This window comes from Camarhynchus parvulus, chromosome Z, assembly GCF_901933205.1.
Source record: "Camarhynchus parvulus chromosome Z, STF_HiC, whole genome shotgun sequence".
In the NCBI taxonomy this organism is placed as follows: Eukaryota; Metazoa; Chordata; class Aves; order Passeriformes; family Thraupidae; genus Camarhynchus; species Camarhynchus parvulus.
The window spans coordinates 66,336,559-66,355,941 of NC_044601.1; the positions used below are offsets into that span (position 1 = coordinate 66,336,559).

Sequence of the window (19,383 nt, forward strand, 5' to 3'; positions counted from 1 at the left end):
CTAAAATGATTGTTTTCTCTACCTCAACTTCCAAACTCACCTGACAAGCTGGAGCCTGACATGACTTCCCTGTCTACAAGGAAGTACTCCTGCATGATTGGCCAAGGTAAATAACAACTAGAATGACAGCAGGATAATTTGACTTTAATATTTCTCCTTCTACCTAGCATATTAGAATTCATTCTTGTTTGCATCTGTATATCTGTCCCTACAAGAGTCATATCTTCTGTCATGGGCCATGTTTCTGGCTCTAGCCTGAGTGCAGAGTACAATTCAGGACTCATATTCAACAAGCATCCAGGAATAAAGAACATGAGATGTGCCTGGGTAGTATTTGTCAGAACAAATCTAATCCACCTCCTTGAGAAGAGGAAGACTTTCCAAGTAAAATGCTTTCTGATAGAAGCATGAGAGAGTAGACCATGAACACAAAAAATAGCAGAAATCCTTGGGGGGAAAAAAAGATACATAGGTGGGATAGTAGGTGGGATGGGATGAACAAAAGCAGCAGTTTATTCTTGTCTTACACACATGGCACAACATACAGAACCAGCACAAATAACTTACAAAGTCTCATACACCATGCTTTCTCTTGAATAGCTTCTATTAAGTTACAACACCATAACGAATCAGGTATTTAGTTACGACAGATCTCCAGACATGGATAGTCTCCCATTCAAGGAGTTATTATTTTTGTAAGCTACTTAGACAAACATCATTTTTTTTTACATGTTTAATACAGTACAGTATCCTTAACAGAGTTCAAGATATTCACAATGAGAATTGAACACTTTATAAAACAGCAGAATTTCTCACCTCAGTACAGGCCTACATTCACTCTCCTGCCTCTTTCTGATTTAAAATGTGTTACAAGTCGTCTTTACTCAACTTTTCAAACTGAGAATTGCTTTAAATGAAAAAAAATTCTATTTACAGGGTTTCGTTAGATTTAATAAAAATGTCTTTGCTTCCCTTTTCCAATTCCAACTCCCCTACCCCCAACAAAAATTGCCATTTGGCAATTTTAGAAATATTGACCCTCAAGCTGCTATAAAAACTAAATTTAAAAAAAAAATTGGTGACGACTTGTTGGATGCAAAATGAAAGATGATCATCACAGCCCAGCATTAATTCAAAAAGATGAATTGTTATCCCCTAATGTCATATATTGTGTTCATTGGAGACAGATGATGCCTGTCATCTGATTTTTAGAGATAAGGAACTACTTATGGGCCAGCGTACAAAACCTCCATCTTTTTTATTTGCAAGATGCCCCACTCTCTTTGATGAAATAATTTCCTGCTGAGTTCTTTCCTTTTCAGAAATTGTTACAACTCTGATTGTGTCATACTGACCTAAACTCTCCCAGTCTCCACTGGATAAAACAATGTTTCCCCATATCCATGGTCCCAGTGACATTTCTGGGTTGACTCAGGAGAGTTTTGCTCTCTGACTGCACTTCAAACCCCACTCAAGCCTGTGGGCATCTTTCATTTGGTGGCTTTAGATTAGCTCTGCTTGAATGTGGCTGGTAAACTCTAGCCCTTAAGCAGTTAATCAGCTTTCTAAAGAAATAATCAAAAAAGATTCCTCTCCTTTATACATACAATACGCAATATTTTTACATTTAGCATTATCATAAAAAGCATGTTTATGTTATTTTGAAAATGTATTTTTACAGAAATCTATAAACACTGTTGTATCAAACACATTCTCAAAAACTGGAGAAAATACTGACACAAAACCTGGAAGAGCCTCAATGGAATTCTTCCAGTACTATTTGTCTACTTGCATATTTCATATTTCAGTGTCCTTTCCTGCAAACATAATTTGGCCATATGAGAACAGGTAAAGTAGACAACAAATCCCCAACAGTTTTAAGTAGGACCTAGGTCTGTTGTTTAATGAAAGTAGATTGACATTCAATGTATGTTTGGTTTGTTCTAACTGGCATGCCCATTTTGCTACCTTTACTCACAATGAGCAGTGCCTTAATTCCCAAGTAGTCTTGTTCACTTCAATGGGATTACACGTGACAAATGATATATGCAAAAATACTGAAAATGGTCTTCCACTTTTTTGACCTTCTTATGTCAACAACGAACATCGCTATCTTCTTCTTTATATATATTGTACTTGAAAATGAAGTAGGACTAATACTTGCAAACAATTCTGTATCAGAAGTTAGTGCACAAACTTTAGGAAATAATCTGATATTGTTGTGCTATAGTTCTGACAGCCTAAAAACCTATCTGGTTTGACCAAGACTAAATTTCACAGGTCTAAATGCTTTATTTGTACACTTGTTATTATTACACTTGACATTTCCTCAGCTTGACACAATTTAATTTTAAATGGACATGTGTCACACTGACATTAAATCAGGATGCTATTTTCCTTTACCACCACCATTTTCAGTACAGTCAGTAATGCACACTAATTCATATAACCAAAGTACTTTCCAAGTACTTTGTCTATAGAATATTGGAGAAATTATAAAGTGAATTTGGTTTCCTCTCCTGCAAAATTTAAAAAATGTGCTGGATTTTGTATATTGGTACTGACTGTAATGGCTTCTTTACAGTCCAGGAGGTTAAACACAGAAAGTTAAACAGCAGAATAAGATTTTCTTCTTTGTCTCACTATTTGTTTATTCTTTAATGAAGATAAAAAAATTTAAAAAAATCAACTTCTTTTTAGTACTAATGAAACATTAAAATATAATTGGTGAAAAGTAATTGATTGTAATATCCTGTATGTTACTTCATCTCAACAGAAATTCTTTTATATGGCTTGAAATGTTTAAAGTGTAATCCTACCTAGAGGAAAAAAATGCAAGCCATATCTAACCCCAAATTCTACCTATACTGTAACGTGTACAGTCACCCGTAAAGGAGCCCTTTTAACAAAAAAAGTATGTGAACTTATCATTAGTTTGAAGTACGTATCTATTTTGGTCACTGTAATAAAAAAAAATTATATATATAAACTTACTAAAAAAGTCCAAGTGTAATCAATTATATAATATTTCGACACTTAAAAAAAATAGTTTTACACAATGTGATATGTAAAGGAAAATACTGAAAACATGTTAATTCTTTGGGATGATCAAAGTATAAGTAACCAAAACTTACAAATAATGATTAAATTTTCATAAAAGAAGGTTTTTGGTAGAGGGGCAGAAGGAATTTCCCCCCCTACTCACCCTCAATACCCATGGCTTTCATAGATCCATCCCCTTCCCTAATAAGCCACGGGTGGGGGTTTTTTTTTGGATATATTGAAGTAAGGTTATTTTCTTCTATATATGAGTCATTAATAAGTGACTCTTTCAAAACATAGTTTGTTCTTCTTGAGGTTTACAGTGCTTCAGTTTACAGGCCACTTAAACTCTAGAAGAATATTAATCTGAACTAATTGTGTTAAAGTTTGTTGAAATAGAAATTCCATTATTTACTGTGAAAATTAAGATACCTTCTGTTGTGATAATTCAATTCAAGTTTATTTCAAACCCCCCACCCCCCCTTGAAAAAAAAAAGAAAGAAAAAGTTTTGTCCTTAAAAGCTTGTAATTATACATAGCAAAGAAAAAAAACCTGCTCCTTGCCTATGGAAATATATATAGTTTTTTAAGATCCAACCCCTCTCTAACCTCCTAACCATCACATAACATATGCCATTTGGCAATTTGTCTCCTAGGATATTCACAAATTTCTTTCCAGTGCTCTCCACCTGTTCCTTCTGCTGAAGATCCCAAGGTTAACCTGCCAATGACCTCATTCCTTGACCCCCTATCTGAATCTAAAACCAGAAATTCAATGCTGATATCATCGAGGCCCTCACAAGGAATGTCAAAGACAAACAATTCATTGAACACTGCATTGGGGGTGCATTTCTTCACATGGGTTTTCTTTTTAGAAATTCTCTTCTTGGCATGGTACAGGTTCACTTTGACATAAGGGTCTGCAATGAAAAGAAAGAGCACAGATCAGCTATTGAACAGTGTTTAGAAATTCCTTGATGTAATTTATGGTAAATTCCACAATTATCCAATATATTTACATCACAATGCGTAGCTGTATCAAGTTATTAAAGTTGATTCCACTAATCCAATTTTTAATTTTCTATACATCTGAATTTGCCCCTTTAATTTCCCTTTATGGTCACCAAAATTGTGTTCAAGGTAGGCAGTGAAGTTTAGACTGCTACCAAATACAGGTGTTTCCTTCATGAGGTAAATCCTGTCCTGCAGTCCATGAAACCAACAACACTTCTACCACATTCAAAGATGGTCTGGAAGTGCACAAAATTCTAAAGGCCTCTGAAAAATATGCAACATTATACATTTAAGTGTGACACAAATTTTCTTTTCACACATTCTGCTGGGGTATATGCATCAGCAGTAATCAACCCCATGAAAAGAAAATTTTCAGAAAGGAGTGAATAAACTTGGGCTGAGGTCCTATAGAAGTCAATCCGCCTGACTAAACTGAGGCCACCAGTTGTTACTGAACAAATTTGACACTAAACTTTAAATGTAAGAGTATGTTTGCTGTTGGAATGTGTATCTGTCTATACACCTGTGCTGTGTTACTGTTGAATATGGGAAGGGAAAATGTCCATATTTTTAGGTGCCAACCAACTCTGAGTGTTTGCATTCATCACAATTATTTAATTGCTGTGAGACTCCCTTGCTATTGTCTTCAATAATGGCCATATTGACTCTTTCAGAGGAGACATTTTAAAAGTCAACCCTTTCAATTACCTTGGCATTTATTCAGTGAAATTGTGGGCCTGTTTCCAGGTTCTCATGGTGCAGTGATGTAGTACAAAATCTTCTCTACTGAACCCAGTCAAACATGATAGTTCATGTAAACAATTAACCAAGTTAATCATCAAGAACTCCTGAATACTTTTTAAAAATAAGTAATACTAAAACTGAACTGTATTTACACATTTTATGTCACAGTTATCAGACTGAAAGGGTTGGATGAGTAAAAATTATGTTTTTCCTTGAACGGACAATGGTCTACCATAAGTGGGGTGTAATGTGGTACCTCTTCACTTTCATATTCTATCCACATAATGAACATTTCAAAACCAGGGCTTAATAAAAATACTCACTGGCTTTGAAATATTGTATGCCGTACAAGCATTAGAAATATCAAAATCAATATCAATCAGTGGTTTTCATTTATTTTAAGAGGAAGTTTTCTGTTACCTTTGACCAGCTACTAGATAAGGCTAGAGAGTTCCACTTGACTTTATTAGGCTAACAAAGGTCACTCAGCACCAGTGACTAAGGAAATCAAGGAGATTGTGAAAATGGAAAAGTTTCTGAGTATAAAAAATTTCCCTCTTCTTCAGGAGGTTCAGTTGTGGAATTGTTTATTTTGTTCCATAGAAACACCACTTCACCCTCCTACTTTTCCAAAATAAATGTTGGGATGAGGGGAAGGTCACAGAGGAAATTTTGAGTGTCCTGAGTGCAGTATGCTACTGACATCCAAATATCTATTGTACCTGGCCTTATTGACAAACAGAAAATAATGGAAAACTGTTTAATTTGAGTGGGAGTCCAGGTGCAACATGGCTGCCTGCAGAAATACTGCATTCCCATTGTAGTCAGCAAGGCTCTCCCAGGGGATGCAGGAAATGCAAACAAATTTTACAGCTTTACTTGTAAGAGCTGCCGTAAAAAAATGGGTGTTCCATAGGGTCCAGGTAGAGGCTGTGACTAGAAGGGCTTTTTTTACCAAGTTATTTTCCCATCTGGGTAAACATCAGGCAGGTCTGTTGAGATCAGCTGATTGTCATGCTGTCTTCATGAAACCACCACTATCTCCTGTGACTTTGGGGTTGATTTTTAAAAGTACATATCCTCTCTTCTAGTCAAGTAAATTGTTGGGCTCAATATGCATCTTTTCTCCTTCTGATATGTGAACAAAATTTAGATCAAAAAGAAGATTTAAATGGAACTCGATGAGAGTTGCATATAGGTTTGTTGCATTGGGTTCAGGCCAGGCTAACTTTTCAGGTGAATTGCAGTATGAAAAATAGAAAAACTGTATTTTTGGCTGCAGTGATAATTATTCAATGTTTCCTAAAACTACTTCCTCTTCTTCTTCTTTCATAATATTGAGTGAAATGAAAGACTATAAGTTCTATAAAGAAGCAGCAGCAGATGTGGTGCTATAGCCCTTTTTTGTGTACTGTTGTTTTTGTGAGACAGTCTTATATACAGGACATTAAATTTTATACTGTTATTATGTTATATAGCCTTAAAGTGTTTTCTATGGGCAGTTCTAGAATTGGCTTCAGAGGAGGTTCCACTGAATGAGAAATGGCAGCAGACAAGGAGAAGAGAGGATAAAACCTGATCCCTCTTAGTGCACCCCAAGTCTGGCTCATGATAAAGCACGTTTGTCATGCTGCAGCGTCCTCCCAGCATTGGCACAGCTCACCTTCTCAGCTTGCCAAGAAAATGTTAGTGCTCAGTTAGTGCTCAAATTCAACACAGAGGTAAGATACTGCTTTTCTTCTGAGATAAATGATGATCTCGCTCAATACTGATCTTCTACAAATAAACTCATTTTTTGTCATAAATAAAAGCTTTTGGTATCTGCAAACAACATCCCACGCTTATGGCAGATGGGTTCTGTTCAAGACAATCATAAAACTCATTGGTTTCCACTGCTAACAGATGCCACCTTTTTTTGATGTGATTGAAGAACAAATTTGTAAAATACATACCCTGGAAATAAAGCACTGACCTAGATATGAATGAAATGAATAGGCTGTAAATAATAGAAACACCATTTCTGCATGTATGGAATATTTTCAGTCTTTGAAATGCCACGTTTCAGCTGTCTTCTATCATTCTGTTTTATATTCTTAGGGCATATTCATTATTAAAACCATTACCTGATAATCCTGACACATCAGATTTAGGTAGATGCCTGGCTTTTAGAACAACGACAGTGAGTGTGTTTGTTGTAGATTGATAACAGAGAGAGACCAGTAATTCTCCACGACCAGATGATTTCTGAGAAAATTAAAGGAAAAGCAAAAAAAAAAGTAATAAAACTGTTTATAAGCATTTATATTGACCAAGTTTTAAACCAGAGTTAAAAAGGTTTATGAAATGTCACAGAAGTGTATGCTCTGAAGCTGTCTAAAAGGACATACCATATATAGCTATTCTGATTTACATAGTGATTATAATTTCCCTCTATATTAGTTATATAACTTGTCCTATGATTGGTTTTCAGACTGAGAAAAATTAAAAATAAATGGACAATATAAGTTGACATGACATCACTGTCTTTGGAGAGTGGAAATGAAATCCTGAGGAAAAAAAAAATCTCAGCTAAAAAAAGAAACTTATCTTAAGCAAAGCAAAATTCCATGAGGATATAATGGGGAGAAAAAATCTAGTACAAGTAAAGAAAAAATATTTGGTAAAGTATTTTAAACAGGAAGGATTCAAGCCATCAGTGAAAACTTATCCCTTGACACTCTCTAAAGCAGTATAATATACATGAAATAAAGGTGAGATAAAAGATTTTTCTCTAACATTATTTGATTTGAATTTGCAGGAGTAGTTTATTTCAAATGGAGGAGGAAGGCAAGGGAGACAAGAGAAGATAGTAACTTATATACCAGAAAATCCAATAAGTTATCAGTAAAAGATCAGTGACATATTTATATTTGTTTCCATATAGTGATAGAATTGCAAAATGACAGTATTACCTATAGGCATGTTGCCTGTTAGACATTTATTTTATTAGGCATTATGCTTGTCATTTGAAACCAATCATGGTGAAAGTCAATACACATTCCACTTCCTCAGCAGAGATTGAAGAGTGTGTGCGTTTGATGCCTGTGCATTTCTGTGGTTCAGCTGGAATGGTTGTAAATGACCCTTGCATTCTCAACTGAGACAACACAGCATTAAATATTTTTGTCCCAGTAAAGTCAGGAAGCTTTGCTGGTAGCTCCACAAAGTCTATGGCTCCACCCTTACTACCTTTAGTAAAGCTGCAGCCTCTCTCAATTCATGAGGCAAGTGGTGACAGCACCAACGTGCAGGACCATGCTGCAACATCAACAATATGGTCTCTAGCAGGTCCCACTTCCCTAATTAAAGGCCACCTACATTCCTTAAGAATGTGCTACACAACCCATGCAGTTTCTATTTCCATTGATTTCAGTAAAATTTAAGAAAGAATGATGTCAAATATAAAAGAGGATGGAAGAGAAAGGGAATAATACGTAAATATTTTTATTCTTTCATTTAAGAGCAATTAAAGGCAAATCGGTGGTGTTGAGTCAGCTTGAGCTAACTGGAATTGGTCCACTCAAACCTGCTGGACCAGATGAATAAGAAATTAGAGCTTAGGGCATTAGCAATTTCTTTCAATATGCTTGTTGTAATGGTTTTTTTCTATTGCATTTGTGTAATGACTTCCTCATGGTGCCATTAGGAAAGCATCTCAGGAATTGCATGGTGAGCTTTTTGGCTTTTCTTTCCAAGATGGCAGCAGCATTACACAAGAATCATGGCTAACCCGATCACAACATTTTCAAACTTTGAATAAAAAAGGTGTTACCCTAACATTTCTTTTGATGATCTCTCTGTCCATTAGCAGCCTTCCTTCCGAGAGTTCAATTCCAGCGAGGGGGATGAGGACTTCTCCAATGACATCATCTCTGGAAAATCTGTCAAAGCTCAAGATCATGAAGTGAAGCGTTAGGTCTTGAATTTGGCTGTAAGGGATCCCATAAAAGGTGAAAGTCTCATCGAAAGCTGGATCTAAGGTTTTTCTCAGCACTCTGGTTTTCACCTTGTGCTTTTTCTCAGGCAGGATTGTCATTTTGATGTAGGGATCAGAAGTCATTGACTGTTCATCCATTGCTGGCAGCCCACGAGCTTCTTTGATGTTCACTACAAATGCTTTTTTCTCAAAGTTGTACTCTAAGGAGAAAAAGAGAGTTCCTAGCTTGTCTTGTTTATCTTCAGATGACAGAGAAGTGATGGATTTTAAGCTATCAGGGGATACCGAATCTTTCTTCCTTTCTGCAAAATGCTTAGGAGATGAATTTTCAAGATCTGGAGAGCCCTGCATTTTTGTGGTTGTTTTGGGGAAATTGCCATTTAGATCTCTTTTCTCCAGGTCAAGATGGAGAGAGTTCTTTGGCATTGCTGATTTGTTCTTTGCTTCACTTTTATCATCTGCTCCAAACTTCTTCTTGCTGTTGAGATTCTCAGGGTAGATATCAACCCCCTTCAGAACATGGACAAACTTATATGGAGGGGTCTTATTGGACTTGGAAGATTTGCGTTGGCAGCAGATCCAAGCAAAGAGGGAGACAGAGAAGACAAGGCCAAATGCACTAAAGATCCCAACCACTGTAGGAATTTCATCTGCAAATCAAATAAATAGCAACAAGCACATAAGCAGCAGTACCTTGAATTCTGCATGATATTTAATAAAGCAATTATTTAGATAAAACAAACTGATAGGAGACGGTGATATCAGCAGGATTGACAGGCTGGAAGTGCTCTGCATTGTACGCATTGCTCGCCACCTGCAGGCATCAGTGTGCAGTCCCACTCTAAGGCATGATTCTTATGCTAGTATTTTTCCATACACGCAGAGTTAGGGAGGAGAATACTATTCCCATCCTAATAATAATCACTGTTCGTAATTTCCCTACTCTCTCGACCTTCTGTGTGTAGTTTCTGAGCTTATATGTCTGTTAATAATACCAACACTCCGCTGTTTTCAGCTTTGAGTTTATGGAGGTTTCTTGGTTAGCTAAATCACACACTGAAATATATATTACTTTTAGATACATCATCTGCTTTCCATAGTGTTTCCTAGAATACTTTGTACGCTCAATTAGCTATTTTTTATGGTCTGTTCCCATAATTACCTGTAGGCATCTCTTGAAAGAAGTGAGTTTAATTGGAGGTTATAGCACTCAACAGTTTCACTGGGATTTTCAATACTTTGCAGGAGGAAGTCTATCAAGAAAATTTGGGATAATTATATAGCAAGTGTCTTTTCCAGATGGATGTGATATTAGGGAGCACATGTGAGTTCAAAGCTGAAGAAATCATATTAAGTTTATCAATGTTAACCACTAAGCATTTAAGACACTGAAGCAAAGCCTATGGGGAATTTACAGAAAGGGTCAATACTTCTCAGGAGTAGATAAGAAAAAATGTTATAATTCTCTACAGTTTAATATGAATTCTATACTTACACGGAATAAAGAGAAACCTGGGCAAGTGCTACAACCTCCTTTGCCAAGTGGATATATTATTTACATATGGAGCATCATTAGCCCTTCAAAGCACACATCGAAGGGTAAATGAGCACAACTAATTAGAAATCCAATTTTGCCCATCAGTAACATTACTAAGTGAGTTTAAGCCTCCCACAATGTAACAATCAGAGCTTAACCTTTATTCCCTGCAACAGTGGACGTACAATGGAATATTAATGTCGTGACATTGTTTATGCATAAAGGCAATTATGTAACAGTTCTGTTTCTCTCTGGTCATTCTGGAGGAGTAAGGAGGCACTCTCCCCCTGTATTACTAAATCATCTTCATGTGGCCAAAAGCTGAGCAGATAAATGTGCTGCCAATACACCTTTGCTTTTTAGTGCGATGATTCAGAAAAAAAAATTCACAACAATACTATCAGAGCAAAGTAGGACATAATGTTCTAGCTCAGAAAGGATCAGGCCTGGATATTAATTTTTTATGACAACTTTCCTGATGCCTACAAGCTGTACTAGTCTATACACTTAATTGCAGGAACTTAATAAAATGACTGGCAACCATATATGTGAGCAAAAAGTATTTTCTTAACTTAAGCACATGGTTTTGAGTTTCAAGAATTCCCTGGGCTGCATAAATTTAAATATACATGGTATAACTAGAAAGCTACAAGTATTTGAAAACTAATCAGAACACTTTAATATCTTTTAAGAATGATTTGTACACTTACAATACTTTTTCATGAGATAATATACTTTTTTATAGTAATGGCTATTATAATCTACTTTAATTCTATGACTACTGAAAGTAGTGGTAGAATCAATTTGATGTTTAAAATATTAATTATCTTTCTTAAATAAGTAATTAGACAAGCATGATGTCACAACTGTGGTTAGAAACCTCAAGTGGGTGGAATAGGAAAGAAGATGATATGGTAACTAAAATGGTATTATATTTACAACTAATTGTATCACAAAATTAATTTCTTGCTTTTGTCATAATCAATTGGTTAGCATTCAAGGCAGTGCATTAATAGAAAACATCACCTACTGATTCTGGGAGAAGTTATTATTTCAGTTATGTGATATAAATCTGGAGTCTCTTCACTAAGTCAGTGGAATGATCCTTGAATCAAACCACTGCTAAAGCAAGCCTAATGTAGTTTAGAGTCAATATTTGTAAAGCAGAGTTCAGAAATGTTCCCTCTTTACTGTTTTTCTCACTAAATCAACTTATGTATGCATTTTATAAGTGCACATACATGACTGCTTCTGAAACTTCTGATACCTCACTACATCCAGGGCACAGAAATGACAAAACTGAAAAGTTCATTGTCATTTTTGTTATTCTCATTGAAACCGGGTTGGTTAAGATGCAGCTGTTCATCTAAAAACACTGAAATCCTGTATTTTCCTCTTCCTAGCAATGTCCTTTCACTTTAACTAATGATTGACCTACAATAAGAATAAAAGGAATGACAATTATTTCAAGAATGGCTTGAACAAAGATTTTCTCTGTGGCATTTACATCATGTAACTCTTGATGCACATTACTTTAACAGAGACACAGAAAACAAAACCAAACCTCTCTCATCCAAAACCGCACCTACAAAAATCTCTTTATCTCTTCTGGTACTTTACCAGGGAGGAGGAACGGGGAAGGAGGAAGGAAGAGAGATTAGGGAAAGAAAGCAAATTCACACAACTTCTGAGACCTGAAGAGAACTGGGAGGAAAACCAGGTCCCTCCCAACAAGCTGCGTGCTGGGAGGCACCGGGAGGCTCAGCAGGGGCTGCTCTTCTCCCGGGGAGGGGAGCATCGCCCGGCCTCGGGTGCGGGGAGCCGGGACGCGCTTACCGAACTGCTGGCTGCTGTCCGCTATCGGAGCCATGTTGGTGGCGAGTGATGTCCTCGGGGCTGGAGCCTCTGTCCGGGGCCGGAGCCGCTGTCCGGGGCTGTCCGCGGTGCTGAGCCGCTGTCCGCGGTGCTGGAGCCGCTGTCCGCGGTGCTGGAGCCGCTGTCCGCGGTGCTGGAGCCGCTGTCCGGGATGCGGGAGCCGCCTCCCCGGATGCCAAGCGACCCGCCCGGGGCGCTGAGCTCGCTGCCCTGCTGTCCCCTGGCTCTGCGCTCTCACGGCGCCCGGGTAACCGTCTTTGCCAGCGCAGTTAAAAAAAAAAAAAAAATTACAGAGAGAGGAAAAAAAGAAACAACAACAAAAACCACCCAAAACCCAGAGACACGAGCAGTGGGGACAGTGGAGGTGGAGGCTGCGATGGGCCTGGAGGAGAGGGGGGAGGGGAACCTTCGGTCCTCCCCTTTGCACACTGATTTGCAACCCCCTTCCTGTTTTGGCTCTTCTGAGTAGCTCCGCTCTGAGACTGAGTACGTGGTTGAAACCCAAATTGACGCAATCCTGACGCTACAGGGCTGAAATCAGCACCTTTCCCGCCTCCCTCCCCCCCTCCCCAGCCACCACACCCTCCCTCCCTTCCTCTCTGTCTCTCTCTCTCCCTTCCTACACCCTCCTCCTCCCCCTCTCCCCGTCCCTGTCTTGGGATTGAACATGCACTCATCGATTATTTTAACTGCCTTGCTGCAGGTTATGAGCTCCCCCACACATCCCTCCACCGGACACAGACAGTGAAATGGCAATGTCTGTGATTCAGAGCACCCTCTGAAAGACATGGGTGTGCCCCTTGTGCCAGAGAAAGATGTATTCATTTGCTTAATTAACTATGAGCTGTGCATGTTACAGCAACAACGTGAAAGAGTTGCCAACCTGAGAGAGTCCAGACACCTCGGCTCCAGCTGCAGGGCACACGATTTTCCTATGACTGACGTGATGAATTTACTGAATTTGAGTCACAAAAACTCCGGATGTGACTTGTCCTTGTGCCTCCTCCCTGCTTCCTCCCAACATCCACCCCCACATAAACATTCAGCCCCCAGCTTGGAAATCCTCTTGATCTTCCTGCAGGTCTGGGAAAGAGATGACTTTACTTCTAGATTTTACTGGTTTAGATGTCTTGTCTCTCAGTGTGAACTGAGAATGTGATGGGGAGACAGGGAAAGTGTGGCAGAGAGGAGGAATGTGGGGGGAGCAGGACAAGAAAGCAGGGCTGCCTATAGCTAGAATGTCTACAGTGTATAATAAACCAAGCTAACTCCTTGACAAACAGAGCTGCAAAAGCCAGCACCTGGCATCTGACTCCTCCTGGATTCAGATGGAATTATAGCAGCCAGGTTTGGAGCTAATTCTTCTGCATAAATGGGAAACAGGTGTTGTTGCTTCTCTAAATAATAAAATCCATATGCAGACATTGTCTGGCATGACCTTACTCCATGGTCAGCCACTTGGAAGCTAGTATGTCTTGCCCCATTTCAAAGCACATTCTTCCTTCTCAGTGAATTCAGTGAAGCTCCTGGGATTTTAGAAAAATTAAAGTAGGAAGATAATGGAATCATAGATTATCTTGAGTTCGAAGGGACCTGTAAAGACCATCAAAGTCCAACTCCTGGCCCTGTGAAGAACACACCAAGAATGCCACTGTGTGCCTGAAAGCATTGTCAAAATGCTTCTTGAACTCTGACAGGTTTGGTTCTGTGACTACTGCCCTGAGGAGCCTGTTGCAGTGCCCAACCACTATTTGGGGGAAGAGCCTTTCCCAAATATCCAGTGTAAACCTCCATGACTGAGCTTCAAGCCATTCCCTCATGTCCTGTCACTGCTCAACACAGAGAAGAGACCAGTGCTGGCCCCTCTGGTCCCTTTTCATGGCACTGCTTTCCAGGATCCATTCCCCACTCTCTCCATACAACCAGGGTTGCCCTATCATGGGTGCAAATATGGCACTTTCCCTTGCTGAACTTCATACAGCTGGTGATTTCCCATCTCTTTAATTTGTCAAGGTCTCTCTTCAGGGCCTCTCTGCCCTTGAGGGAGTCAAAAGCTCCTCCCAATTTAGTATAATTGGCAAACTTTGCCTCCCTTCCTGTCAACATGGCAAGCTGGTGTAAAATCACAGCTGAATTAAGTGCCTGGCATATCTTGGGTCCTGAGAATCCACTGGTTAATATTGTTTTTGTTTAACTGCTTCTGCTATAACTTCAGCAACGGGGCCTCAGTATACAGATCCAAAACTCTTGCAGGAACAGCTGCACCCACTACCCTAATCATCATTAGATTCCAGTCCTTTTAATGAAGTGCAGAGTATAGCTTGCCATTGCTGTTCCTCTTACAAACACCTGGAGTATAATTAATTTGGATATAAGAAGGCTGGAGAAACTGTTGAAGAGCTCTTTTTTTGGTGTGCTTTGGCAGCACAATTTGATTTGGAATCTTTGGATTCATGTGTTGGCACAAATCTAGAATCCAAAAACTAAACTTGCTTAAAATGTGTAGACACTTAAAGTAATCACATTTGATTTTGGACTACATTCCAAGTATAAGAACCTCCAGACTTGACTGAAATAAGCAAAATCCTAAAAAAAATTGTAGTTAAACATGTATAACTGGATAATTGGATTATTATAAATGTCTGGACTTTAAAAACAAAGGACTGAGAATCAATATATAGTATATCTGGGCAGTGCATTTATCCTATGTGAGCTGGGATAGGCTGAGCATAAATATTATGTTGACACTTGAATTATTGTCAGTAATTATTGAATCTTTTTATTTTTCCTTTATTTTTTTCCAGTAAACCTCAAGACATCCTTTGTCAAAATATACAACATTTAGAGACCACATGGAATTATAAAAATGATTGATTCTGGTTTTCTTCTGTTTAGTTTCTCGTACGTCCCAGGGATATATAAAAAGCTTTTACACAATATGTACTTTATTTTAATAATTCACAGGGATAATTCCCTTTAGCATTCAGTGTTTTATTACCTTCTTTTGTTTTTCTTTTCTGGGACAATGCAGATGAAATGGGGAAGATATGTGTCCTTTTATTTCTTTTTTTTTTTTCTTCTTTTCAGAAATTCGTGACAGCTCGTGGTAAGTTTTAGACACCAGTTTAGACTTAAGTGGTGTTGTGTGCTGTACAAACATAGAGTAGAGAGCCTTTCCTTTCATCTCAGTTTTGTGCATGTGTATCACTTTAATGAAGGTAACATAAAAAAGGTTTCACGACAGCAAGTCTCTGTCTGTAGAAACTTGGAGCTGCCAAGACTGTGTATATACAGAAGCACGTGTAAACACATCTATAGATATGAAAAAAAAAAGTAATTTTATCTCTTTATTGCTTTGGTCAGCGAAATAGCAAATAAATATTTTTTTTACGTCACACATGAACCCTCTGTATTTAATACAGGACTCCACATAATGGAACAGAGTGTTCATCACGGAAAATACTTGAGGGGGAGGTGGAGCCCTGAGCTGCTGACACATCCCGAGACAGACACACGTTTGCTGCCTGCGTTGTGCAAGCACCATCTAGTGTACGTCTCAGAGCCATCAGCGCTGGATGACGAACCTGCTCCCCTGTAGGTGCTACAAGCACAAGGATACATAACCAGCCCACTGCTGATTCATTGCACTTCTGGCAAGTGTCCAGAGAGAATATCACATGAACCCTGTGTGTTTCTTAACCAATTAAATGATGGCCTTTCTGTCCTGCAAAACAGTAATGACTCCTCATTTCTGCAGCTGTAAGTTCTTCACATTTCCCTCTGTTCTAAGGCAGCATTGTATATATTCCCTTCACACAGTTTGCAACAGGCTCTTCAGTAAAATCTCAGGCTAGGAACTTGCTGCCCAGGTAAAATTCCCTTCCTTTCTCCTGCAAACACTGATCTCAAATACTTCCAGCTCAGAGACAGAACATTAAAAGGAGCTGAATGAGATTTTGCCTGCACTGAATCAAAATGGATTGATCATCTGGAAAATATCACAGTATGTGATCTGGCTGGCTGTATCACAACAGGACCTTCTGTGGTCTGAAAACCAGATTACTGGTGCACATGCATGCGCAGAGCATCCTCCTGCTACTCCAAGAAGAGGGAGTGTGGTTGCTAAGTGACAGAGATTGTACACTTCCCAAAGCAGAGAGTCCCCAAACACCACATAGGGCTGGAAAAAGTGGCCCCCCACCTGCAAATTAATTGGCACTCTTTTTCAGGTCCCCACACCTATGTGCGAGGAAAACATAATCATTTCCATTTAAGAAAAAAAACCCACAAGAAGTTATTTTGAACAAGTGTCCCTCCAATCCCTCCCAGCCCCCCAAAGTCAGCCAACACTTAAAATTCAGAGATTGATGTCTGTAGGGTGAAGCTGGGAAAGTAGCCTTTTTCCATCTCTGTAGAATGTTTCCCTGGAGCTTAAAGACAGTTTCACATTTTCAAAAACAGCATATAATTTTGAGTTCTGCTGTTGCTAGGTGCCAAACTACAGATATTAATTAATACTATTCAGCACCTATGAAAATCAAGCCCTCCAGCCATGCTTACAAAATAAAACCTCAGCAAGAATACCAATATCAGTCCCTGGTTTTGGGAAGTGAAGAACATTCAACACTCTGAAAGTCAAACAATTTCAAAGGGCTCTACAAAGGATTTAGGTAGTCATACTCTGCTTAATTTCCACTTCACCTAGCTCTACAATTAGACAGTAGAAAGGGGCCAGCATCCCTCCCTGTCTCATCTCTCAGCCTTTGACACTTAAATGCCTAAAGGCAACTTTTTGAATGCCACACACACACAACCCTGGACTTATCACCTCAAGACTCACCTTGCAGCCTATTTGGCCCTATGACATATTTCCCTAGGTTGTTACTGAATTAATCTTCATGCATTTTAATGTTCAGTGCTAGAGTGAAATACTTCAGCATGGTTCCAGTCTCTGCTGCAGAATGGTGTATTTACCTGGGGTGTATTTATCAGTCTGTAGATACCAGTAGTATCCATGCCTACACTGGACACCAGAGAGCTTCTGAAATGGCACAAGAGGTACAGATTTTGGTAACTGACTCTTCCTCTAGCACATCCACTGAATTTCAGGCCTATAAATCTAGAGATGGACTTTTCCTTCTCTGGGATTTGGTTGAATTGCTTCTGAACTTGTGACTAGAGTCAACTAAAAGCCCTAACCTTTCACAGAGAACTGGTGAATACAAGGATGAGCAGGACACCTCCTCAGGCCTGGAGCGGCAGCAGAGGGTGGGGTAGAGGTGCCTGCTACAATGGTTGGTCTAGACAACCTGCCTCAAATTTCATTATACTCTGTCATTTAAGCAGCTGAGCAATCCCCTAGCTCATATACAGATGTGTAGAAGTGTGCATTAATGCTTTCACCATGAGATTCAGTCATGCCCCAGGGATGGCTGGAGTAGATTGCCCAGGGAAGTTGTGGATGCCCCAAATCTGGGAGTCTTCAATGCCAGGTTGGATGAAATTTGAAATGATAGTTTTGGGTCTGACCTCCATTCCTAAGGCTATGTGGGGAGTCTATGGTTGCATTTTCTCATTAGAAAGAAAACAAACCAAGTATTTTTTTTCTCCATAATGGCACTGTGTAGACCAGTGTCTTGATAGAATTTGTAAGACTGAGTGAAGGATATAATTTCAATCATTTAGCAGTGATTTTTGTATTGAGGAAGAAACATTAGTTATTTGATTTTTGACAAGGTTCTTCCATGGAAAAGCAGTATTTCCAAGTCTTCAGATTTGGGGCAGCTTGCACAATGTTTTGCTGAGAATACAACAAAATTAATTTTGTTTTCCTTTTTTTCATTTTAAGATATCTCTGCACTTCTACATAGTGGATGAAGAAAGGGAAAAAGAAAAGCACTTACTGGTGCCACTAATTTTTTTTTCAGATTGATTTTAATCCATACGTACTGGAACTCACAACTCTATCCAAAGGGCCTCAAAATCAGGTCTCTGGGGCTTACTGGCACATTTGTGTTATGAGGTGTCAAGAAGCACACCTTGGTTTTGGAGGCAGCAGCTACTAATAGGTCCTATGACATTTCTTACTTTATTTATTTTTTATTTTTAAGACACATTTTTCCAGGAAATATATCATGTCAATTGACAGTTTAACTTTGTTAACAGCTAGATTCTGCTGGTTTTAATGTGTTAAGGTTCATGTCTGAGCTGGTAAAACCATTGTGCCTGTATCTATTTTATAGGCTCTGCAGTCTAGGTGAGTCAGAACAACTCTCACACTTTCAGCCAGGTCTATAAATACCTCAGCAGATAGAATACTCTTTCATATTAGTAACCTCTGCCTGCAGAGGAAAAGAAAATTTCATTTCCTCTTCAAGTAAAGGTTTTGATAACAACAGTGCTGAAAATAGGAGGCAGAATCAGAATCATATTTTTGTCATGGATCTCTTTTGCCTGTTACTTAGCAGTTGAAGTATAACTCAAATCAAGAAAAAATGTTTTGTTAGAGAAGGATAGGCTGAGATTTTAGAGAAGTATTATGGTATTAGAAGGCTCAAATTAATTTTAAGTTCTTACCTAATTCATTCAGATTTCTTTAGAAATTTCATCCTTAGTTAAAACCAGGCCTTTAATTTTTTTATTTAATTAATAAATATAACGACTGAAAACTATGCAAACCCAGGTGTTTAAGGCTTAAATCTCACCTAACTCCAGTTTTATGAACTTCAATATAAAATTCAAACCTTCAGGTCTCTGACGGACTTATGTTTAAGACTGTGAACCTCTTGAGAAACCTTAGAATAATAATAAGGACTTCCTGTAAGATATTTTCTTTTCAGGCCACGCTGAAAAATGCTTGCCCTGGTATGTGAAGAAGTGAGGCAATTAGTTCCTTAGTACTTGTTTTCTATCCATTCCTCAGACATGACTGATGGAGCAGGCACCAGAAAAAAAGCATCTAGAGAGCCCCATTTCCCTCTAGGACATCAGAGGTTGGAGCATTCCACCATGACCAGGTTCAAATCTTTCACGTGCTCCTATTTCTTGTGGAAATATCCTGAGCAACACTCTTTAAATCTAGAAACATTACCTAATGATATTTTTCCAGTGTAATAATATACTGGGTCAGAAAATATGCAGCATGAACACATGAACACAGGGCTTAGATCAATCCTCTAAGGATGGAGATGCATTT

The 19,383-nt window shown here is 38.6% G+C and overlaps 1 protein-coding gene across 2 annotated transcripts; it reads right to left on the reverse strand.

Moving 5' to 3' along the window:
* Nucleotides 1–486: 486 nt before the first annotated feature.
* Nucleotides 487–12,687, reverse strand: SYT4 (synaptotagmin 4). Of its 2 annotated transcripts, none has more exons than XM_030969201.1 (4): nt 12,150–12,687; nt 8,618–9,426; nt 6,924–7,044; nt 487–3,962 (listed from the first exon to the last, which is right to left on the reverse strand). In XM_030969201.1, exons 1-4 carry the CDS (start codon nt 12,181–12,183, stop codon nt 3,655–3,657), a joined length of 1,272 nt encoding a protein of 423 aa, XP_030825061.1. In that variant the 5' UTR covers nt 12,184–12,687; the 3' UTR covers nt 487–3,654. The 2 variants fall into 2 exon arrangements, with proteins under 2 accessions (XP_030825061.1, XP_030825060.1); XM_030969200.1 differs by having other exon boundaries at nt 8,612–9,426.
* Between the last annotated feature and the right edge of the window lie 6,696 nt (nt 12,688–19,383).